At 34.6% G+C, this 20,636-nt stretch overlaps 2 protein-coding genes across 2 annotated transcripts; one reads left to right on the forward strand and one right to left on the reverse strand.

The window, feature by feature from the left end:
* Positions 1-5,158: 5,158 nt before the first annotated feature.
* On the forward strand, positions 5,159-9,493 carry LOC121248597 (tyrosine-protein phosphatase DSP1-like). The gene is made up of 5 exons (XM_041147103.1): positions 5,159-5,559; positions 5,738-5,831; positions 8,543-8,600; positions 8,703-8,746; positions 8,839-9,493. Exons 1-5 carry the CDS (start codon positions 5,315-5,317, stop codon positions 9,022-9,024), a joined length of 627 nt encoding a protein of 208 aa, XP_041003037.1. The 5' UTR covers positions 5,159-5,314; the 3' UTR covers positions 9,025-9,493.
* A 2,999-nt stretch (positions 9,494-12,492) lies between these two features.
* LOC121248598 (1-aminocyclopropane-1-carboxylate oxidase-like) lies at positions 12,493-14,219 on the reverse strand. The gene is made up of 4 exons (XM_041147104.1): positions 14,047-14,219; positions 13,711-13,937; positions 13,058-13,391; positions 12,493-12,922 (listed from the first exon to the last, which is right to left on the reverse strand). The coding sequence occupies exons 1-4, from the start codon at positions 14,149-14,151 to the stop codon at positions 12,617-12,619; spliced, it is 972 nt and encodes a 323-aa protein (XP_041003038.1). The 5' UTR covers positions 14,152-14,219; the 3' UTR covers positions 12,493-12,616.
* Between the last annotated feature and the right edge of the window lie 6,417 nt (positions 14,220-20,636).

Consider the following 20,636-nt stretch of genomic DNA (forward strand, 5'->3'; position numbering starts at 1 on the left):
TTCAAGCACCTTTTTTTACCAGATAAACTCAAAGATTGATCAAAAGGGGACACACCTTTTTCACGGGCTTGTCGTTTCCACCTGCCACCTCATTTCTACTACTTTAAAATATGAGGTGATGCCGATAGTGAACTGTCCAACCTCCCCTCCACCTCATTCAGATTAATCGTTGGTTCAGCTTTCGATTGGCTGAGAAAAATAACAGGTCCATTAAGAAGCACCTGGCCCTCAGTGGATCAATCCCCTTCCCCTGGCCCATCATGACACATTATGTCATCACTACCTTCCTGCCCATTATCCTCTAACTTTCCTTTGAAAAGTCGTTATTTGGGAAGTTAGCTTTTGAACCTTTTGAAATCCTCTCCACGATCTCCTCTCAATCCCCATTTGACATGAAACCACTTATTTCACCCTCTAACTCCGCAAGTCTCATCCCACTCTCAACAGCTTCCAAAATTATCCCTTGATTCTTGGCATTTCCTTCATTTGAATCACCACCATTATTTCCTTTTTGCCCCTGATCATAATTCTTCACCAACCACCCCTGAGCAGTACTGCCGACGAATCCCTCTGCCTCGCCTCGCCTCCCTCCTTTCTAGTCTCAGTCTCCTTCTTCCACCCGCCCCCATTACCATTATATTCTGCATCTGACATGAATGAAGATGACATGCATTTCGAATTACCGTCTACACGAAGCCATGAGCCAAATTGTAAGCTTTTGTTTGCCTCAGCACCCAATCCTCTCTTACCAGACGTGCGCCATTTCTCCCCATGCACTAACCATCCACAGTTAGAGCAGATTTTAGGCAGCTTTTCGTATTTGAAATGTGCCCCTCGCAGTGGCCTTCTGCGAAGGCATCTCCACCTTCACTCTCAAAAAGTTTTCCTATACAATCCCACCATCCGCCACATCCACTTCTATAACAACACCAACTGAACTTCCTACTTGCCAATCACACTGCTCCGTCATCTGTCCCAAAGGCAAATTATAAATTTGAAGCCAAAAAACTTCATATTAAAACTTAATCTTTCCCAGTTGCAAAACTTCGTCATATGGTGAGATCACAAACAAAACATTGTCAAACAACCAAGGTTTTCCTTCAAGAATCTTCTACTTGTCAGCATGTGTTGCGAAAGTAATCATGAACACATTCTTCTCCACTTCCTGAAAAATGGCACGCTTGCTCATTCTCCATATCCTCGCCATTGTGTTAGCAATAACGTATTTCCCAACGAAACGCTCTGAATAGATCTTCCCAATAAGACTCCTTTCACCCTTTTTCTTAACCTCCTCCCCATTATCAGCAGGAAAATCTATAGTAACATTCTCCTCTTCCATCAAACGGAGGTGCCTCCAAATATCCTCAATACCCTCCATCATCACTCACTCACTCACTCACCCCACTTCACCATGAAACTCAAGTAGGCTTCACAAAAGAAATCTATTTTCTACACCATCTCTAGAGTCGATGAGAGTCTTACCAGATAGGAGACGGTTAATGGCGGATCCCTCTAATTAGTTTTTAGTCCGCTTTCGAATGGAGCTTAAAAAAAAAACAAAAAAAAAAAAAAAAGACGAGGTGGGGGGACTTCCGAATTCAATCCAGAGCTACCTTTGGGCTGGAAGGTCTGGTTTTACCAAAAGAATACTCCGATAGTTATCAGTTTGTCACTTTCAACAGATAAATCCATAATAACAAAAGGTTAAACGCTTAAAAATAAGTAAATAACGACATAATTGGAGAGCAGTTGTGGACATCATTTTTAAATTTATCAGAAACTGATCAAGATCATAATAATGTCAGCAATGACAAAATCAAGACCAATCTCAACTGACAAATTAATTACCGAAAGTAGGTATGGTACTGTTAATTAATAATGTTTTAAAAAGTTGATGGTTGTGATCAGGCAGTGCCTCAGCAGATGGCGACACCATCTATAATATTGTCGTCTCCCCCAACAATATTAACGATCAGCACACGACGACGACGATGATGATCGATGAGTAAACAAAAGCAGGAATATTTGCGAGAGGTAGGCGGTGAATCCTTTTGTGCGCTTTGTGGCGTGGAAATGTGCAGAAACCGACGAAGTTTCATTAGAGAAGAATTAAAAAAGTACGTGGCGCAGGGGCCTCGCTCCCATATTCAAATCACTAGCATCCAAAAGGACAGTAAGTACCCTTCTCTCCCCCTCACAGTCACAGCAGCATATTCCTCCGAATGTACCACCCCACCCCACCCCTTCTAAGAATACTCATTATTATAAAAACAAAGGGGACAACCTTCTCAAAAAAATAATTTTTTTTGAATAATGATATCCTTCTAACCGATTTATTCCTTTTTTACTATTCATGTTATATTTTAAATTTTTTATTTTTTTAACATTTTTTTAAAGTATTTTTTAATATCTTTAATCATTAAGAAAAAATTTAAAAAATATATAATTTTATTAATAGTCACTTCTTTAACCATTAAGTAAAATAAAAAATTAAAAAAAAATCAAATATAAAAAGAGAAGTAAATTAATAATAAATGAGGAGTAATCTTATCATTTTTTATTTCTTTTATTCATATATCCATGACCGGGGGATTATAAACTTGGATATCTCTTCAAAGTTTAAAATTTAACACCTCACGAATATAAATAATCTTTTAGCGTTATATTTCTTAGTGAAAAGTTAACAATTTAACCAGTTTATATAAAAAATTTTCAAGAGTGATGTACACGATATCGAGATTTACTCTGTATAAATAGATTTAAAAGACTATGCCTTAAAGAGGTCCTGATATTAAAAAAAAAAATTATTGTTTTGCCAAAACAAAAGGATGTAGCATTTGAATTTGTTAATCAGAATCCAAAAATCACAAGACCTTTATATGGTCGGCTATATTTGATTTGATAACCGTGTAGGCCTCTATTTGTCGTTGTAAGCAATCGAAGCAACTTTTGTGACGGGAAAAGCACAGGAATATTCCCTTGCAAATAACTCGGACTTGGGGGAGATTACTTTGGAGACTGACGTGCCAGCCCAGCCACACGCTCCTCTAAAGCGATTGGATACACGCCGGTTTGGTTGAGCTTTCATCTTTTCTTTTTCTTGTTTTTTTTTTTTTCTTTTCATATGAGCTCACTGATCCAACTAATCTAATCATCAGAAATTATGACACCATTTTTCCAATTTTCACTGTAATTATAAAATTTAGAGATAATTAATACCCTGAATTATGATATTTTTTATTCAATTTCTACAATAAAAGTACTAGATCTACTCGTTAAGATCAATTAAAAATGAAATGTTTTGAAATGATCAAATGGTTAGGTCTAAACCGAGAATTTAAATTACCATGGTTCAGGTGATGATTCCATCTTTACTGATTACTAAATGAGTAAACAATACGTCTCATCCCAAATGAGCTCCCAATATATAAAACATAGGTTAGTGATGAACGATATTTAAGGAGTTAAGCTTTTTAAAATTAAAATTAGTAAAATCTCATTGACAATACTGATAAAAATTATAATAAAATCATATAAATTCTTTTTAAAAAGTCTCTAATTTCATGAGTGCAGTCTTTCCAACACATTCTTTGATCACTTTCTGTGCATCTATCTCCTTCTAATTAGAGGTGATAAAAGAAAATAAGAAAAATATTTTAACTATAAAGAGATTCTATAAAAATAAATTTACAAATTAATGTGCGTTAATATTAATGTGAATTTAATTTTTATAAAATCTATTTACAACTCTAAAATTTCTCAAAAAATAATATATAATACCTTCAGCCATTGTCCAATAGAATTAAAAAGAGAAATGATTTGTATAGTACAAGTCTTTGTAGCGGACTTCACCTTAAAAAATTGTAAATTTTTTTAATAAGATCTATTTCTTTATAAAAGATTTCTAAGAAATTTTTGTTTTTAAAACTTTTAACTAACCTTACTCAATAAAAATAAAAAAATAAAAAATAACATATTCTTCGAATTCCGGGCTCATAAAAAAAGAAAAAGAAAAAAGAAGTAACTTTCCACGCGCTGCCTGCGTGACCATCTCGAATTTATTCGTTCATTTATTTTCACAATTTGTTTCTATATAGCTTTGTAACTTCGTTCTGTTCCACGCCGTTTTCCACTTTATTGTTCTCAAATATTAAACAAAAAATCCCATCTTGGCTTAACTCCAAATCCCAAGCTCTCTTCCCTGCCGTCTCCCACTTTTCAGTCTGTCAATATTATATGGAAAATTAAATTCTTATATAATCATATTTTAAATTAAAAATATTTTTATAAATATAATATCATTTTACAAAAATAGTTATACGTGCTTTAATTAATTATATATATATATATATATATATATATATATCTTCCACTTTCGTTATGGATTAAAAAGTTTTAAACATATATTTTTACAACTAGGAATAAGATGGGTGCACTATGTAAATTCAAAGTTATTTCATCATCGATTTCGTAAAAAGATCTCATTCAATGAAAAATGTTAAATGTATTTAGAAAAATTTATTTTTCTACATGTCAGTTATTTATATGTTAAAAATCATAAAATTTTAAATTTAAAAAAAAAAACAAATAAAATAAATCTTATAAATAAAAATATAAATAAAATTATAAATATACGTAGCACTACTACTCATTTAATAGAGTAAATGTAGCTCGGTCACTTGAGTGATCTCTCCCTAACTTCGGGCAAAGAAACATGTGATGGTTTAATGAGCATTTATTCAGTTTATGAATATTTGTTTTTTTTTTTCTATATTAATTGCATTTGGGATATCTCTTTATCATCTTTATATATAATGTTTTTCATAAAATGAGAGGTATTTTTATAAAGTAATTTTTAAAAATAATATATTTTATAAAAATATCTTCAATTTAAAATATTTAAAAATAATATATTTTATAAAAATATCTTCAATTTAAAATATAATCATATAAAAAAATTATATTTATATCGTTAATTTATTTAATTAATTCTATTTTGTCAGGAAAAAAAAGAAGAAAAAAAACTCTCTTTATTTAATCACTGCACACAGAGCACTCTGACTAATAATGACTATCAACCTCTAATCTCATTTTTCTTGTTTTACCGACTGTCAAAAAAGCAAAAGAAAAGAAAAAAGAAAAAAAGAAAGAGCAGCAGAGGCCAAAGCTGCCTCGAATATACTCCGCGATTCCAACCCGCCTTTCGCTCTCTTTCTCTCTCTCTCTCTCTCACTATAAATACAGACTCTCCATCGCTATTGCTTTTCTGGACTCCTGTATATGATAACTATTTCTATATTCCATTTTCAATTCAATGAAGTTGGAAGGGCGCCCGGACGGAGAGGAAGAGATTTGCCGGACGATCGAGGTCGTCTCCTCCCCCGCCCCCGTCGTTAATCACCTCAAGTCCGTTCCCGCCGCAGACGATGACTGCAATGGAGAGAACCCCTATATTCCCCCTCTCAACTTCTCCATGGTCGATAACGGCATTTTCCGCTCCGGCTTCCCTGACTCCGCCAACTTTTCCTTCCTCCAAACCCTAGGCCTCCGCTCCATCATGTAACAACTACTCTAGCAACCATTCCTCTCCTTTTCTCTTTCATCTCTTTATATATATGTCTATGCATACATATTTATACGCATTTATGAGCATGGATATACATATATAGACATATAAGTCTAGATATACAAATGGATTAATGGATATAGGGTTTTTCGTCTTCTGTTGTGGATTTAGATGTCTGTGTCCGGAACCATATCCGGCGGCGAACATGGAGTTTCTCAAGTCCAACGGGATCAAGCTTTTCCAATTCGGGATTGAAGGTTATAAGGTATATATGTGTGTGTGTAAATACAGCCTAATTCTCTCGTTGTTGAGTTGTTTTAAGCTAAATTACCACTGCTAGTCTATTTCGCTTCACGTAAGGATTTGAAAGAAAATGTTTCTAATTCTGTATGGATAATGTTAGATTTTTTTTTTCTATATCTAATGGTGGTAGTTAGTTGAATTACAATAATTCACATTGAATCGTACCTTAAGTGCTGTCTAAACTACCATTAAAGATGTTGCCTTCGTGAATTCCCACTGATGCTGATCTTCGTGATAAACCTAGTAGTTAGATTATCGTGTCTCTTTAATTTGCGATTGTTACCGTTGTTTTTTTTCATCGTTGTTTCATAATTATTGCTAATATTTGGTGTCTAATATGCTTTTGTATACTCCTTAATTTGATTTCGTGGATAAGGGAATTCGGAAAATATGCATCTTTAAAAAACAAAATAAGTTCAAATTTTGTAGATTTTTCTAGACGGAATCCTTTGATCAGATTGCTGGCCTTTGTATTCACTTGTATTTTCTATTTTGAATGTTATATAGTGTGCTACTATTAATGCAGTGGGACTTATGTGTGCATAATCCACATTATAGAATTACTTGCCTAGCCTTCTAGCTTTCGTATTTCCAAAGTATTCCTTGTATTCTGTTGTTAATCACCTTTTTTCTTGTCTTCCGATCCAATTTGTATTTTCTCCCCCTTATTCGATACACAAAAGAGTCAGTGTCTTCCATATGTGTTGTTTGATTTGATTTGTTAACTACAAAAGTCCTAGGCTTATGCCTTCGTTGTGGTGATAGGTTCACAGTATATTTACTACCTATCAATATATATATATATATATATATATATATATATATATATATTTACTAGTAAACATTATTGTATAATTTGTATCGTATATTTTCAATGAGAAATGTTATTCTAAGGCCTCTACACCACACACCATGCACATGGTATAATTTGATTTTTAAGATTCAAATTTTAAAATTTATCTTTTAAATCAAATTATGCCAAGTGAATAGTGTGTGGTATAGAGTCTTTAGAATAGAGTAATTCATTTTCAATGCATCACACTAAAAATTTATATAAAAAATTCAGACCAGTTCGTAGACTTGCTTAAAGCTCATGATCTCAACAATTTCCAATTCAAGTATGTAACGAGCATGATATATGATGTTAAAGTGGTGAGGTGGGGGCAGTTCGTGAGTGTAAGTTTGTGAGTTCCTTTGCACTTACACATTGTTTCTACAGTTATCACTCGGACTGTGGTGCTTATTTCTTTATAAGATTTCATTACGTCTTTCCAATGCAGTTTTGCTTTAATCAATCTTGTATGTTCATTTGCATAACATGACACATTTGGTGATTTTTTCACTTGATGTCTTGGATCATAGACTCGGGAGTCGAAACTTTTACATTTTTCTGGTAACTTTGAATGAATGAAATCACAGTACCTATATAGTAACTTTTACATTTTACCTTTCTCCTGTTGATTATTCACAAATAAAGACAACCTTATCTTCTTTTCTCTTCTTGTAACAGTAATAATAGTTTTAGTTCTCTTTTTGTAACAGTAATAATAGTTTTAGTATTGTAAAATTCTGCTTTGTGCCCCTGAGATATATAATTTTATTTTAAGTTCCAATACCTTGATGGACAAAAAAATGACTTAAGGTCATCTTCAAATTTGCTCAAGAGTTTTAGTATCAATTTTATGTTTCAATTGTATCTGTACCATCCTCAAATTTGCTTAGAGTCTCATTGATTGTTTCATCGATAAGGTTTAGAGATGTATCTCGGTTTCTGGTTTTCTATTCCTCTACATTTATAATATTTTCCATTTTCTATCTCCTATGCTATTTGCTGGAATTCTTTTGTGAGTATTTCATTCATTGGCTGTGTTTGTGTACTTTTGGGTATTGATTATACACTGATTATGCCTAGGTGTAGTCTTAAAAGATAAGAATAACCTTTGCCCTGAATCTTTTATTTACATTATTGACATGCCTTCTAGACTGTTTTGGCTGATCTGAGTAATATGATTTCTGCTGCCACCATTGTCCATCTTCTATTTTTGATAGTGAGAGGGGATGGGAACTTACACCGGGCCATGTTTTCCATTGTATGGATGTTCTGTCAATATGTTTTCACCAGTTTTATCTCTATGTACGTGTATGGTTTCCACTTTTGCTTTCCTAAGAAGTTGCTTTTTCTGATGGAGAGATACCGCATGGAAACAATTACCAAGGATCATACCTATGAGGATGGTTTTCATATGTAAATCTAATTGTCTGTACCTGGTTAGATACCATGGAGATTTGTGATAGCAACAATCACTGAGCACCATACCCGTGATATGGGAATTATAATGGTGGAGAACACACTCTTTTAGTACCAATAAGCAGTTGCTGATATGATGAATGGTGATAGCTGGCAATTCTATAGCTTTGAAAATTGTGTATTAATCGATGCCAGCAAATGAAACCCTGGAAGCTAAAATTCCATGTTGGTTTTCAAATTGAATAATATACTTGTAGCCTGAGTTGTTAAATTCTTTGTTATTAAGAGTGATATCTTTTTTGAGCCTTTTGAGTAGAATAGTGCTCTAGTTAAAACTATGAGTTGCCCCTTTTGTGTACTGCAAGTTCTAATATTTGAAATGATATTGAATATAACAACGTTATGTCCAAATTGTATGCATCCAGGAGCCTTTTGTGAACATCCCAGAGAATACAATTCGTGAAGCACTAAAAGTTGTCCTTGGTACTGAAAGATTCATACATCTTACAGTTTTATTTCTGGTTCGATTGTGGTGTTAATTCTTTAAGTAACTGGTTATATTCACTTCTAATGTATGCAATGCAGATATAAGGAATCACCCAGTTTTAATTCATTGTAAACGTGGGAAGGTATGTTTGTGGATGGATCTTTGTTCTCTCCATACCTGATTTTATTTTTGCTAAAGTTCTAACTTGTTGATGGTTGCTCGCTTTGTTTCCAGCATCGAACTGGTTGTCTGGTGGGATGCTTGAGGAAATTGCAAAGGTGGTGCCTGACATCTGTCTTTGATGAGTACCAGAGGTTTGCAGCTGCTAAAGCTAGAGTTTCAGATCAGAGGTTTATGGAATTGTTCGACGTGTCTAGCTTGAAGCATATGCCACTGACATTTTCATGTTCGAGGAGGTAAACAACCAGTTCTATTGATTGGCTTTTCCTTTCTTTGATGGAAGAGAATCACATAGGGTCCTACTTCAGAATAAATAGGGAAAGGCGATGAGTTCCTGGAATGCATTTCAGCGGCAAAGGAATAATTCCTCTTTTTCCCTCGAGAATAAAATGAACATAAATTAGCACGTCCTGTTTAGAGTGTTGCAAACCCTCCCTGTACCCCCGCCCTCTTCCTTCTGCTCTCTCTGTTCTTTCCCTGTTTTGATTTCTAGGCAGTCTGTGTTTAAAGGTTTCATAGTAGCCGTTCTTCTTCTCCACTCCAGCTGTTTCTGTCTTTGATTATAAAGAAAGGCAAGGCAGCTAGAAAGACTGTCTGCCCATAATTCTTGGTCGGGTAGTTAAGGTATAGATCATTAATAAATAAAACTTAATTGTAGAACTGTTATTTTGGCATCAATCTAAATGTAGACAGCGGAGTTCTTGTCGCATCAAGCGCAAATTTACTTGTGCAGAGATGCTGAGTGTGAGGTTATGATTTTATGTCATGGCTGACTACGTTTATGTGGATGGTTTGCTGTAAGAATCATGTTGATGATGTAATACTTAGATCAAAAGAAGATCGAGCATGTCTTGAATTCATGGAAGTTTTCAGTGTTTGAACTTCGATGATCAGCTACTTACAAAAATTGAGGGTTGAGTTCAGTTATAGAAAAGTTGAAAATTAGCAGGTTTGCACTCTGTATTAACGGTACTCATGAGGAAGAAGTTGTGAAATAATCTTCAGGATGTGTTATGAAAGTTTTTTTCTTTTTGGGCAAGTGATTGTGAATGTTGTATCTGAGTAAAGATGATCTCAAGTGATGAAGAACGGGGGCCTGCGTAATTCCAACAATCTAAAACAGAGCATATCGGAAAGGTCTTGATTCTCCTTCGCTTCGGCCGAGTTGAAAGAACCCGATAAAAGACGGGGATTTCTTTAATCCATATTTGCTGCAACAGTTGGTTTCATGCGTTCGGGCTCCAGTCTTGAAGTGATAGAGAGAGGGTAAAAGATTGCTGTTCCTCAAACCCACGGCAATCCTCCAAAGTATGCCTTATTAAAACACTAGCACCTTCTTCTATATTATTATTATTATTATATGGGTATTATTGGAGGTTATTTGTTCCAATTAATCCTTTGGGCATGTGCGGTCCCTCATTTTAGACTGCACGATTATTCTGTCACATTACATTATGCGAGATGCTTATTTTAGGAATGTAAACCAACTCACTCAGCTCGACCAGCTGCACAAATTGAGCACCAAGCCAAGGAGATTTGGAGAGGATGCATGGTGTCGTAGGTCGGTCGTCACTGATCTCAATGATTCAGACGGCTACGAGACTCGAGAGAAGGTAGTGAGACCTCGAATAACGAGTGTGGATAAAGAGAGGGAGTAAAATAAAGTGATCGAAACTTTGCCACCATAAAAAAAATAAATTGATGGCTTATAATTTCTTTATGACAAAATGCTGAGTTTTTAATTGCGAGATAATTGATGTTGGGTCCCCCCCCCCCCCCCCCCCCCCCTAGTTCTCTGTCTTGTACCCTGAAAAAGCTTTACATGCATGCTTGGCATTATGAAATAGAAAATGTGAGATCCATATTTCATAAAGTGGCATTGTACAAGATCATCCACCTCTCAAGTTTCTTCCATATCAAGCAAAAGACGAAAACGACATCTTTCAAGTGTTTGATCTATTGTTTGCGGCAAGATAATGCAACTAATAAAGAAACCTTCTGATCCGCGAAAAGTGCGCCCCCCCACTCTTCTATATCATATAAATATATGTTTCTTTTATCATTTAATTATCTTGCCATGTCAATCTTTTCGAGATGATTCCGTTCATGATTAAAAAGGTTTTTTTTTTTTTTTAGATTATTATTAGCTGCTGCTCCACAGCCTCCACTTACTACAAGTTGAATGCTTACGTGGATTCCAAGTTACTATGTCATAAAAGAAACTCTGTTGTGGAGAATGTTGTCATCTTGTTGGGGAATGATCCTAAAGAGAAACCCTTTCCTTGTTCCTTTCCATTATTTAGTTCCCTGTCATGGTTTTGCATTGCCATATCAAAGGAAATAATTTTTTTTTTCTTTATGTTGGAGAAAAGAGCTGAGATACTTGGTAGTGATGATCTCATTTTCCTTTTAAAAGGCTCTTATGCTAAAGTAGTAAAGTGAAAGACAATTAAATAGTACTGTCTATTGTTTCACAGAAAGTCACCTTTTGGAAGTTTGACAACTTATGTGTGTGTGTCTATATATATATATATATATATATATTGCTCCTTCAAATGGTGACAATTTGTAGTGGTGCTGGTATTTATTTTTTGCATAATTAGATCTGTTGCAGAAACTAGATCTTAGTATCTTAACCCTACTTTAGTAAACGGGACGATTCCCTTTTTATTCAAGGATAAAGTGAATTTTGTGTGCATTTTCCTTTTAATTATTTCACTTTTCCTGGCCCTTGTTTCCCTCTGATCGTTTTGGAGACTGCACTAAAACCTCTTTCACTTAAGGTACAACAGATCAATATGGTCACCATTTTTAGTACGTCTTTCTACTGATGGTTTGGTTAGATAAATTATCTTATCTTATCTTATATAATTATTATAATTTTTTTAAACTTTCATATAAAATATAATAAATAATTTAATTTTTTTTAAATTTTTAAATAAAAATTATATTAAAAATTATATTATAATAATATTTTATTTTATTTTTAATAAAATATCTCATCTGATGATCAATTTTCGTGGTTCTGTTTTCTAGTTACAGATGCCAAGTATTTATGGATCTTTTTAACTTTTGTAACCAAAGCACAAGACTTTCAATATTTGCGTCTTTTTAACTTTAGCAGTGAAACAGAAAAGACTGTACACATCAGAGTTCAAACGCAAAACGCAATCGCAAAGAATAATATATATATATATATATGATTTTTTCACTTTGGATACGAGTAATGATATTTATTATCTTAATTTTTATTATTATTTTAATATAATATAGTATTAAATGATTAAAAAATATTTATTATATTTTATTTATAAATTTATTATGTAATGTTGAAGGAATAATAAAAATAAAATTTTCCTTACTTTTTATAGTCAAACATTGAAGACTCCTCCAAACGCATGTAATTAATTGCCTTGAACAACGCACCAATGAACATGAGATACAAATTTATTATTTTAATATTGCTGACTGATGTTGCAGTTTTCAATTACTGTGTTTCAGGAGGGAACAGATTATCCTCGTTATCATTTTTTAATTATGTTTCGTTATGTGATGATCTATCACTGAAGGGAGAGAAACAGGAACAGATAAAAAAGAAAACAAGGAACTATATATTCGTTCTCAGAAGATAATATTAACAAAAGTACTTGGTAACTTTGTGGTTATATTATTCTACAAGAAACCAATTCATATTCGCATACACTTTATAGTAAACCGACTTATTTTTTTAAGGAAACCATCATCGAATACAGAATAGAGATATAATTCAGACTTTTGCCCTACACAGACAACTATAAGTAGTTTCTCTTGTACTAAAAAAAATTTCTCTTAATTAAGCTGTTGCAATTGGACCCAACTTGACATTAGCAGCTTCAGTGGCGGCCTTCATTGCCTCAAATCTTGGTTCCTTAGCCTGGAACTTGAGGCCTGCATACAGCTTCATGTAGTCTTCAAAAACGAATTTGGGGTAAACATTGACGTTCTTTTCCTCAGCCTGATCTTTCTCCACCATTGCTGGTACTGGATAGATAACAGCATCACTGCCAGGGTTATAGAATGAAGCTATTGACATTCTGTTGCCATTTGTTTGGGCTATCACTCTGTGCAGCACACTCTTGTACTTCCCATTGGTGATGACCTATATATATGTTTATAAAGATCAGTTTTAAGGTCATTATATTGTTATAGAATTGAGCCAAAGATCCCTCAAAAAGTGGGGGTTTTTTTTCTCTATTTTTTTTTTTTTTTTGTCAAAATAAATATAAAAATATACCTCGAGCTGGTCACCAATGTTGATTACAATGGAGTGGCGCATGGGCGGGACGTCGATCCACTGACCATCTTTGAGTAGCTGGAGACCGCTGACCTTATCGTCCTGGAAGAGTAGGATAATGCCACCAGCATCGGTGTGGGCACGGAGACCCTTGAAAAGTTCAGGCTTGGGGCATGGAGGGTAGTTGCTGACCTTGGTTCCAAAAGTTGGACCCTTTGATCCATAGAATGCCTTTTTCAGGTAACCTTTTTCTATTCCAAGATTTTCACATAACAGGTCTAGGAGTTCCTCTGCTAGTTTTTCCAGCTTCAGTGCAAATTCCTTCATCACCTTCCTGCATTAGTTTCCGAGATGTAAAATATTAGCCGACAGAGATAGAGAGGGAGAGAGAGGTTTTGGTTTAAAAAACAGAGTGTCGCTTGAACTTGGAACCAACCCAATTGAATATTATTATTCCCAGGGAATATAAACCCTGGAGAACATAAAGTATCTTCTACTTATAGTACCGGTCCATTCACACACATTAAATTTCAGTAAAGAAATATATAACTACCGCCAAAAGATGTATGCCACCATAAAATGTACAAAAACTTAGAAGTGCTGTTGTTTGACGTACACGAAAGCCATCTCCTAAAATTATGTTATTTCTTTACCTGTATTCATCTTGGAGATCTGGAATCTCAGAAATATTGGACTCGGGGAGATGGCGCAAGTGGAAAGTGCTCTCCCAATCCATGTCATTGACCTCAGCCTGAGCACCCTCGAGAGCCTTGCTCGCCACCAGCTCCTTGAACCTTTGCTCCATGCACTTTTTGTAGTGCTCCTTTGTCATCCTCTCCACCGTGTCCAGAAGTTCATAGGGTATCCCATGATTAAGTAACTACAATTTTCATGAAAGAAACACACAGAAAACAAAACAGTCAGACGCGTAAATGGAAGTAAATGAGCAATGGAAGTACAGAACCAATTAGGCTCTACGAGTTATAAACCTCAAAGAAGCCCCAGTTTTCGCATGCATCTTTGATCTTCTCCATGGTTGCTCCTCTCTCCTCGCCGTTTAGCTTCTCCATGTTGATCACCGGGAAGTTCTCCATCTCTCTCTCTCTCTCTCTCTCTCTCTATGTCGCTCAAGCTAGCTGTAATCGATGCAGTGTGGGAGTTGGGTGGTGTGGTATTTATAGAAATTAGCGGTCGTTAGGGACAGGAACAGTAGTGCCTAGCTAGCTTGTTTGGGTCTGTGTTTTGGATAGACTTAAAAAAAGGAATTAAAAAAAATTAAGTTGAATCTAATTATAATTTAAGGTACTTATTTTAATTGTAGTAGATCCAGTTATTATATGTATATATTATATATTCTCTCTCTCGGAATTGTAACAGTCTGCTTTATAAGGTCGGCCCTCTGTCATGTTCTGTGTAGTCTGCAGGTTGGACCCACCTAATCAGTGGCTGCAATTTTGACCCATCACTAGCCGATTAAAGACGACTCCACCAGCACCTTCCTTGCGCCTTCCAAGCAGCCACGCCTTATTTAGTATTGGGGTTTTTAGTCACCAATCAAAAATTAGAATTTCTAGAAAAAAGATTCAAATGGACTTTTATTACATTGATAATGGGTCCTTGTAAAATTTCCATGTTATAAAGATCCTTATGCCTTCACATATATAGTACCCTACTTTTTACGCTTTGTATTTGTTTCGAAAAATCAATTAAGATGATTCATTTTATTTTAGGTTAACTATATTGTTAGTTATCAATTGTGGGTTGGGATTAGAAAGAGTGGGAAGTGCTAGCTAGGGACATGAACTTTGTCCAAATCATCATTTTCTAAGAAAGAATATAACAATTTGTAGTACCCCACCGACTGCATTAATATATAGTCGTTCAAATATATGAATATAGATTCAATAAAAAATAATAATATTTTTGACGAGTTATTTATAATGAATGAAAATGATTATTTGTAACAATAATAGATTAATTTTGATAAAAAAATAATGATTTTCGTAAGAAATAATTGACAACAAATAAATAATTTTATCATAATAATTTTCTCCAATCCAATTTTAAAAAAAACTTTATCCCTTGTATATATCTTTGTTTTTCTTTCACTCTTTCCATTTTGATCTGTCTTAAAGTTTTAAAAACCAAATCTGTCACATGATTTCTCTCGCAGCCTCTATTCACGCACATGAGGCACTTTTGGCTTTACTCTGTAAACCTCCCACACATTCGCTATTCATTATGTGGCACCCCAATGTGCATGATCAGTTATACACTCCTCTTTTTCAAGACTACTAGGATCTACAATTTTTCATGTTTTGTTCAATTTTCTCCCTCCATCTTCCATTTGCTTAATTCTCTATGGTTATTAATGCCCTTTCTCTTGCCCATGGGAACTTTCAGATGGTGTCCTTTGTGCTCAAATAGTACTACAAACAACTCTCTTCTTTGGATATTGTTGAAGTTTCTTCTTTTATATTTGGCTCAGCTCCATCAATTTTTGGCACGATCCTGATCATCCGGCCTAGCTGTTTGGGTAACTAAATCCCTTGATGTCATGATCATATTATCATGTCCCTACAAGCTGCATGCCCACCTTGGAATTAGTACTATTTTTAAAAAATAATGTTTCTAATAACCCTAATTTTATTGACAGATAGATTGAGAAAAGATCGTTCAGTACTATTGGATTGAACCAATTCCTAGAAATTCTAACATAAGAGTACTTCATTTTGGTTTATTTCTATAGCTAGCGTTCAAACCACTCAATATGCCATGTTTCATGTTTGCGCATGCTTCTTTGAGTTTCTTTCCCCCTTTTTTTTTTTTTTCTCTTCAAATTATATTATCCAGATTAAATATAAGATATTATATACTAATAACTTTCTATAATATATTGGCCATAGAAAAAGGCTATTTTTGTTTAATCAGTTTGGGCTAGAACTGATGAAGAGATTAGAAGATGATGATAACTTAATTTGTCAATGTCGTGGGGGACTGCAAAGTAACAAAGTTGTGAATGTCACTACATTGTTGTCAGGAGGGGAAAAAAAGATTCACAAGCTGGGAGTATTTGTTTATTTCAATTTCTAGTTTGGTGCATGGAAATTAAAGGCATGCTTTGTGTAGAAAAGTTAGAAATTAAAGCAAAGGTCGAGTCATTCCAGCTATACAGGTCTACTATTTCCCCCACCCTTTCCTTCTAGGACCACTTCATGTTGATCTAACCTTACCATATATAATTTATTATACAAACGAATCATAACCACTCAACGGCTCCTACATAAACAAAAGTCATTGTGAGGATTGTTGGGAGGAATACGACAGGCCACTCTCTCTCTCTCTCTCTCTCTCTCTCGCGATGAATCAATTATTTTTATTTTTCAGTGCAGTGAAAAGTCAAGAAAAAAAGGGTTTTTAGGTGAGCAACTAATTAAGGATCAGGGGATAATCCCCATTTATCAAATATAGAAATATTAGTTGCTCATGAAACGACTCGAAAGAACCACCTTTTAGTTTGATGATGATGATGATGATGATACACTAGCTAGCTAGGGACATATTCTAAGTGACACTCGATCACGTACGTCGGAGATAACTTCTTTGCCATGTGCATGCATGTCTTTCAATATGAGATCTTAGTGGGAGACAGTTTGATTCTTTTACGAATGGGAGCCCTTTAATTAGGCTCCTCTCACATCCATATCATTAATATTATATTCTAGCAATTTTATCATCGCCCATAACATGCATATCTATTGGAAGTTTGAAGGCATATATATCTACATGATGATGAATATTCATGTCATGAATGATAGCTAGCTAGTTGCTTGGTTAATATCGAATGCACTGGAAAGTTTGTGGATATTTTGTGCTAATTATTACAAAGATATATGTATAGATCAGATGAAGGCAGGTGATAAGAAGTTGGATAAGAAGTTCTAGTCAGCTCCAATGCGTTCTGTAATTACCACATTCCATGCGCATGGGATCATACATTTATCATGAGCACTACAAGAAAATCATTTATTTGAAACCAGTTATTTCCAGCGAAATAACTATTTCTAGTTAAAATGAGTTTATTTTTATCGTAAATAGTCATTTTTTTTTGTAAAAAAATATCACAAATATCCGTTTTTCTTATAGTGAATTCCCGTCCCATGCACCTGTTCGCGCATTGATGTTAAAGCTAGGCGAACATGCATAATGCAAGGATACCATGCATGCATGCATGCACGAACAAGTTGTTTGAGTGCATGTCGTGTTCGCTCGATCTTCTAAAACCAACCATCCACGTTCCGCATGGGTTGAGAATATAACATTGACAATGAAACGTGCGTACATCATGATGCTTATATATGCTTGCAACCATATTTTATTTTCATGAGATTTATATAGATCGAATTTGTCCATAATGAGTACCATCATGACTATAAATTATGACCTTATCATCATAAGAAACATTCAAACCCTAATCATGTCTCGTGGGATTTATATATAATATGTGTTCTTGATCTGGCTTTGTTTACATCCATCGATCCACGTACGATATTTATTGATCACTTGCAGTACTGCTACTGCATGCATGTATGGTACGGGAAAACTGCTCATGCGTCAATATTGATTGTACGTGTACGTACTGGTAGTATTAATTAATTTCCACGGCTAGCTGTAAATATATATATATATATATATATATATATTTTTTTTTTCTCAATACAGTTTTTACTTTTTGAACTGATCTATATATGTAAGTTAGTCTCATTAATTTGTGTTTTATTTTTTATTTTTAAATTTGCCGAACATATCATGCATGCGCACGTACGTGTAAAACGGTCGAGTTGATCTTCCTATATATTCCTTGAATAGCTAGTCATGATATACATGAATTGATATTATTCGATCTGTGCATTCGTCGCCAAATTGAGATGATCGTGAGCTAGCTAATTGCCAAAACAGTCATAATTCGGCGCGTTCAGATTTCTTATTTAGATGAGCTAATTTTTCCATACATTTGACCATTATATTGAATCAAAGTACTCTATCGGTCACATGGTGAAATATTACTTACGAATTATATATATATATATATTTTGATCCATCCGTAGATGTCGGTACTATATATATAATTTAGGCATACATATAGATGGAGACAAAGCTGATGCAATATTTGGGAGGCTCTGACAGACGTCCGTCCGTCGTGCATGATTATCAGCCTAGGTATACTATATGATATACATATATATATATATATATAGCTTTAATTTACCATGGCAGCTCCTTAAATCACCTTTTAAATTAAGAGTCAACTAATTGCAAAGATATGAAAACATTAATGCATGCATGTCCCCTCCAATCTTGATATTTATATATACATATAGATATTTTTGTTTCTCTCTCATCTCTCTCTTCACAAAGAAATGGTTACAATTCGTTTGACCAGACCCACGGACTGCATCAAAATAAAGGAAGAAATGATCATCTGTGGGTGTCGTGCCTGCCTCGAAACTTCGTGTACGTGTCAATTACTCTCGAATGTCGACTATTCATCGTCAATTAATTGTTTGGCTACTTTATTTTCATACCAAGCAAATAGTAGTTAAAACTTCCACCGCAAGAAATGTGGATTTTTTGGACGAAATTTTTTTATATATTCAAAATATTGAGATTTCATTCCGATACTGAGACCTCGTTTGGTTATACAATTTAGATAAAATTAGATGAGATGAAATATTTTATTTGAAGTTGAATAAAATATTATTATAGAGCCTTGCTAGGTACAAGCAATTTGACATATCAAATCGCGTACCAATGCTGACATAATTTTTTTTATTGAAAAAAAATAAAAGAAAAAAAATTTTGAGAGAAGAAAAATGTTATTTTTCTTACAAAAATCATTTTCGACTTCAATTCGTACTATTTCATTAAACAAATGCCTTACAAGTCAGCATTGGTACGCAAACTCACTTGCAAGAAGACTTTTTTATTATTATAATATAAATTTTTAATATAATTTTTATTTTGAAATTTTAAAAAATTGAATTGTTTATTATATTTTGTATCAGAGTTTGAAAAAATCGTAATGATTATATGAGATGAGATAAAATGAGATAGTTTGTTTTTGTATAACCAAACTAGCCTGAGAGGTATTTGATTAGTAAAGAAGAGTCTCAATCTCCTCCCTTTGCGACTGGCCCCACGTTAAGAGAGTTGGAGAGAGCCCCCGGCCTCCACCCCTCTTAGAGTGTGTGTGGTCCTATTACAAATTGAAAAGAACAATCCTCACGCATGCTTGTATTTTTTATCTTTAACAAATATAAATTTTTTCTTAAATCTTAAAAGAGTTCCATTTTTATTATCTTTCAGCCTACCTACGGTCCTCATGTTGTAGAGTTTTATTATTTCTTGAGAAATTTTACGCTTTTACACGTGGGATGCATGTGGCTTGACAAATGATACATGTCTATATATATATATATATAAGTTTCCGATACTGGCCTATTGTTTTATTTTCCTTTTCCACGCGGGTTATAATTATTCATGACGTCTTGCTTTGAGTCATGCTTGCATGTTTATAATTTGTGTTTAATTATATAATTGGTCCATGTTTTTTGCATTTTTTTTTAACGAATATAAGCCATTTGATCGGTTTCAGAAGGACTCATTTACGTACTTGATTTTCTTTTTTAATTTTGATTTTTATCATCATTCCGTCCATTTGCCACGTATAACCTAGTTAATTAGTGGAACATGATCACATTAGTACTACCAACAGAATCATGGCACGTCCTCAACCATGACAACTCAACTTCGTGTATAAATTATTGCTACTTCAACTAAGAATTAAAAAAATAAAGAAAAGAAATATAAAAATAAACTTTTATTAAAAAAAAATGTGGAGTCCGCCTATTATGTGAATTGTGAACCTCCACCCATGTGATCAACAATAGCGCCTCTGTAGCCTCTCATGGGATGGCCACACCAACATGATAGGACAACCATTGTCCTCCACATTTCAATGGAATCCATGCACGCACCTTTGCCCTTCTTGTTAAGGAAATCCATTTGAAGAGGGATGCAAGGTGGGTTGCCACCCAATAATTGGGTGATTGCATCAGCAGGTAGGTTTGCTGCCCACCCCTAGAGGGCAAGCAGTTGGCGGCCACCCTATGCCCCCCACCCACATGGGTGAGGGGCTTACATATGGACCTTGGCACTTGGTTTCATCCCGTATGGGCAAGTGACCATGCCCAACTATTGGGTGGATGGATGGCCTTGAGAACCATTCGAAATCTGCCGAACAATCCAAACTCCAAAAATTTGTTCGCCAAATCAACAGACCTATCCATCAAATCAACAAATCAAACATAAAATACATAGATCCAGCAACAAAAATAATCTTTAAAAAAAATAAAGTATCGCAATGACGCAGACCACAGAGTGGACGTGGGTCTAAGCAAAGAACCACGGCCACGACTAGCTGTGGGTTTGAGTAGAGATCTACAGCCATGACTGGACATTGGTCTACGCAGAGAACCACGACCACAAATGGCAGTGAGTCTCTTCCCCAACCAACAGC

The sequence above is a fragment of the Juglans microcarpa x Juglans regia genome, chromosome 2D, assembly GCF_004785595.1.
Source record: "Juglans microcarpa x Juglans regia isolate MS1-56 chromosome 2D, Jm3101_v1.0, whole genome shotgun sequence".
In the NCBI taxonomy this organism is placed as follows: domain Eukaryota; kingdom Viridiplantae; phylum Streptophyta; class Magnoliopsida; order Fagales; family Juglandaceae; genus Juglans; species Juglans microcarpa x Juglans regia.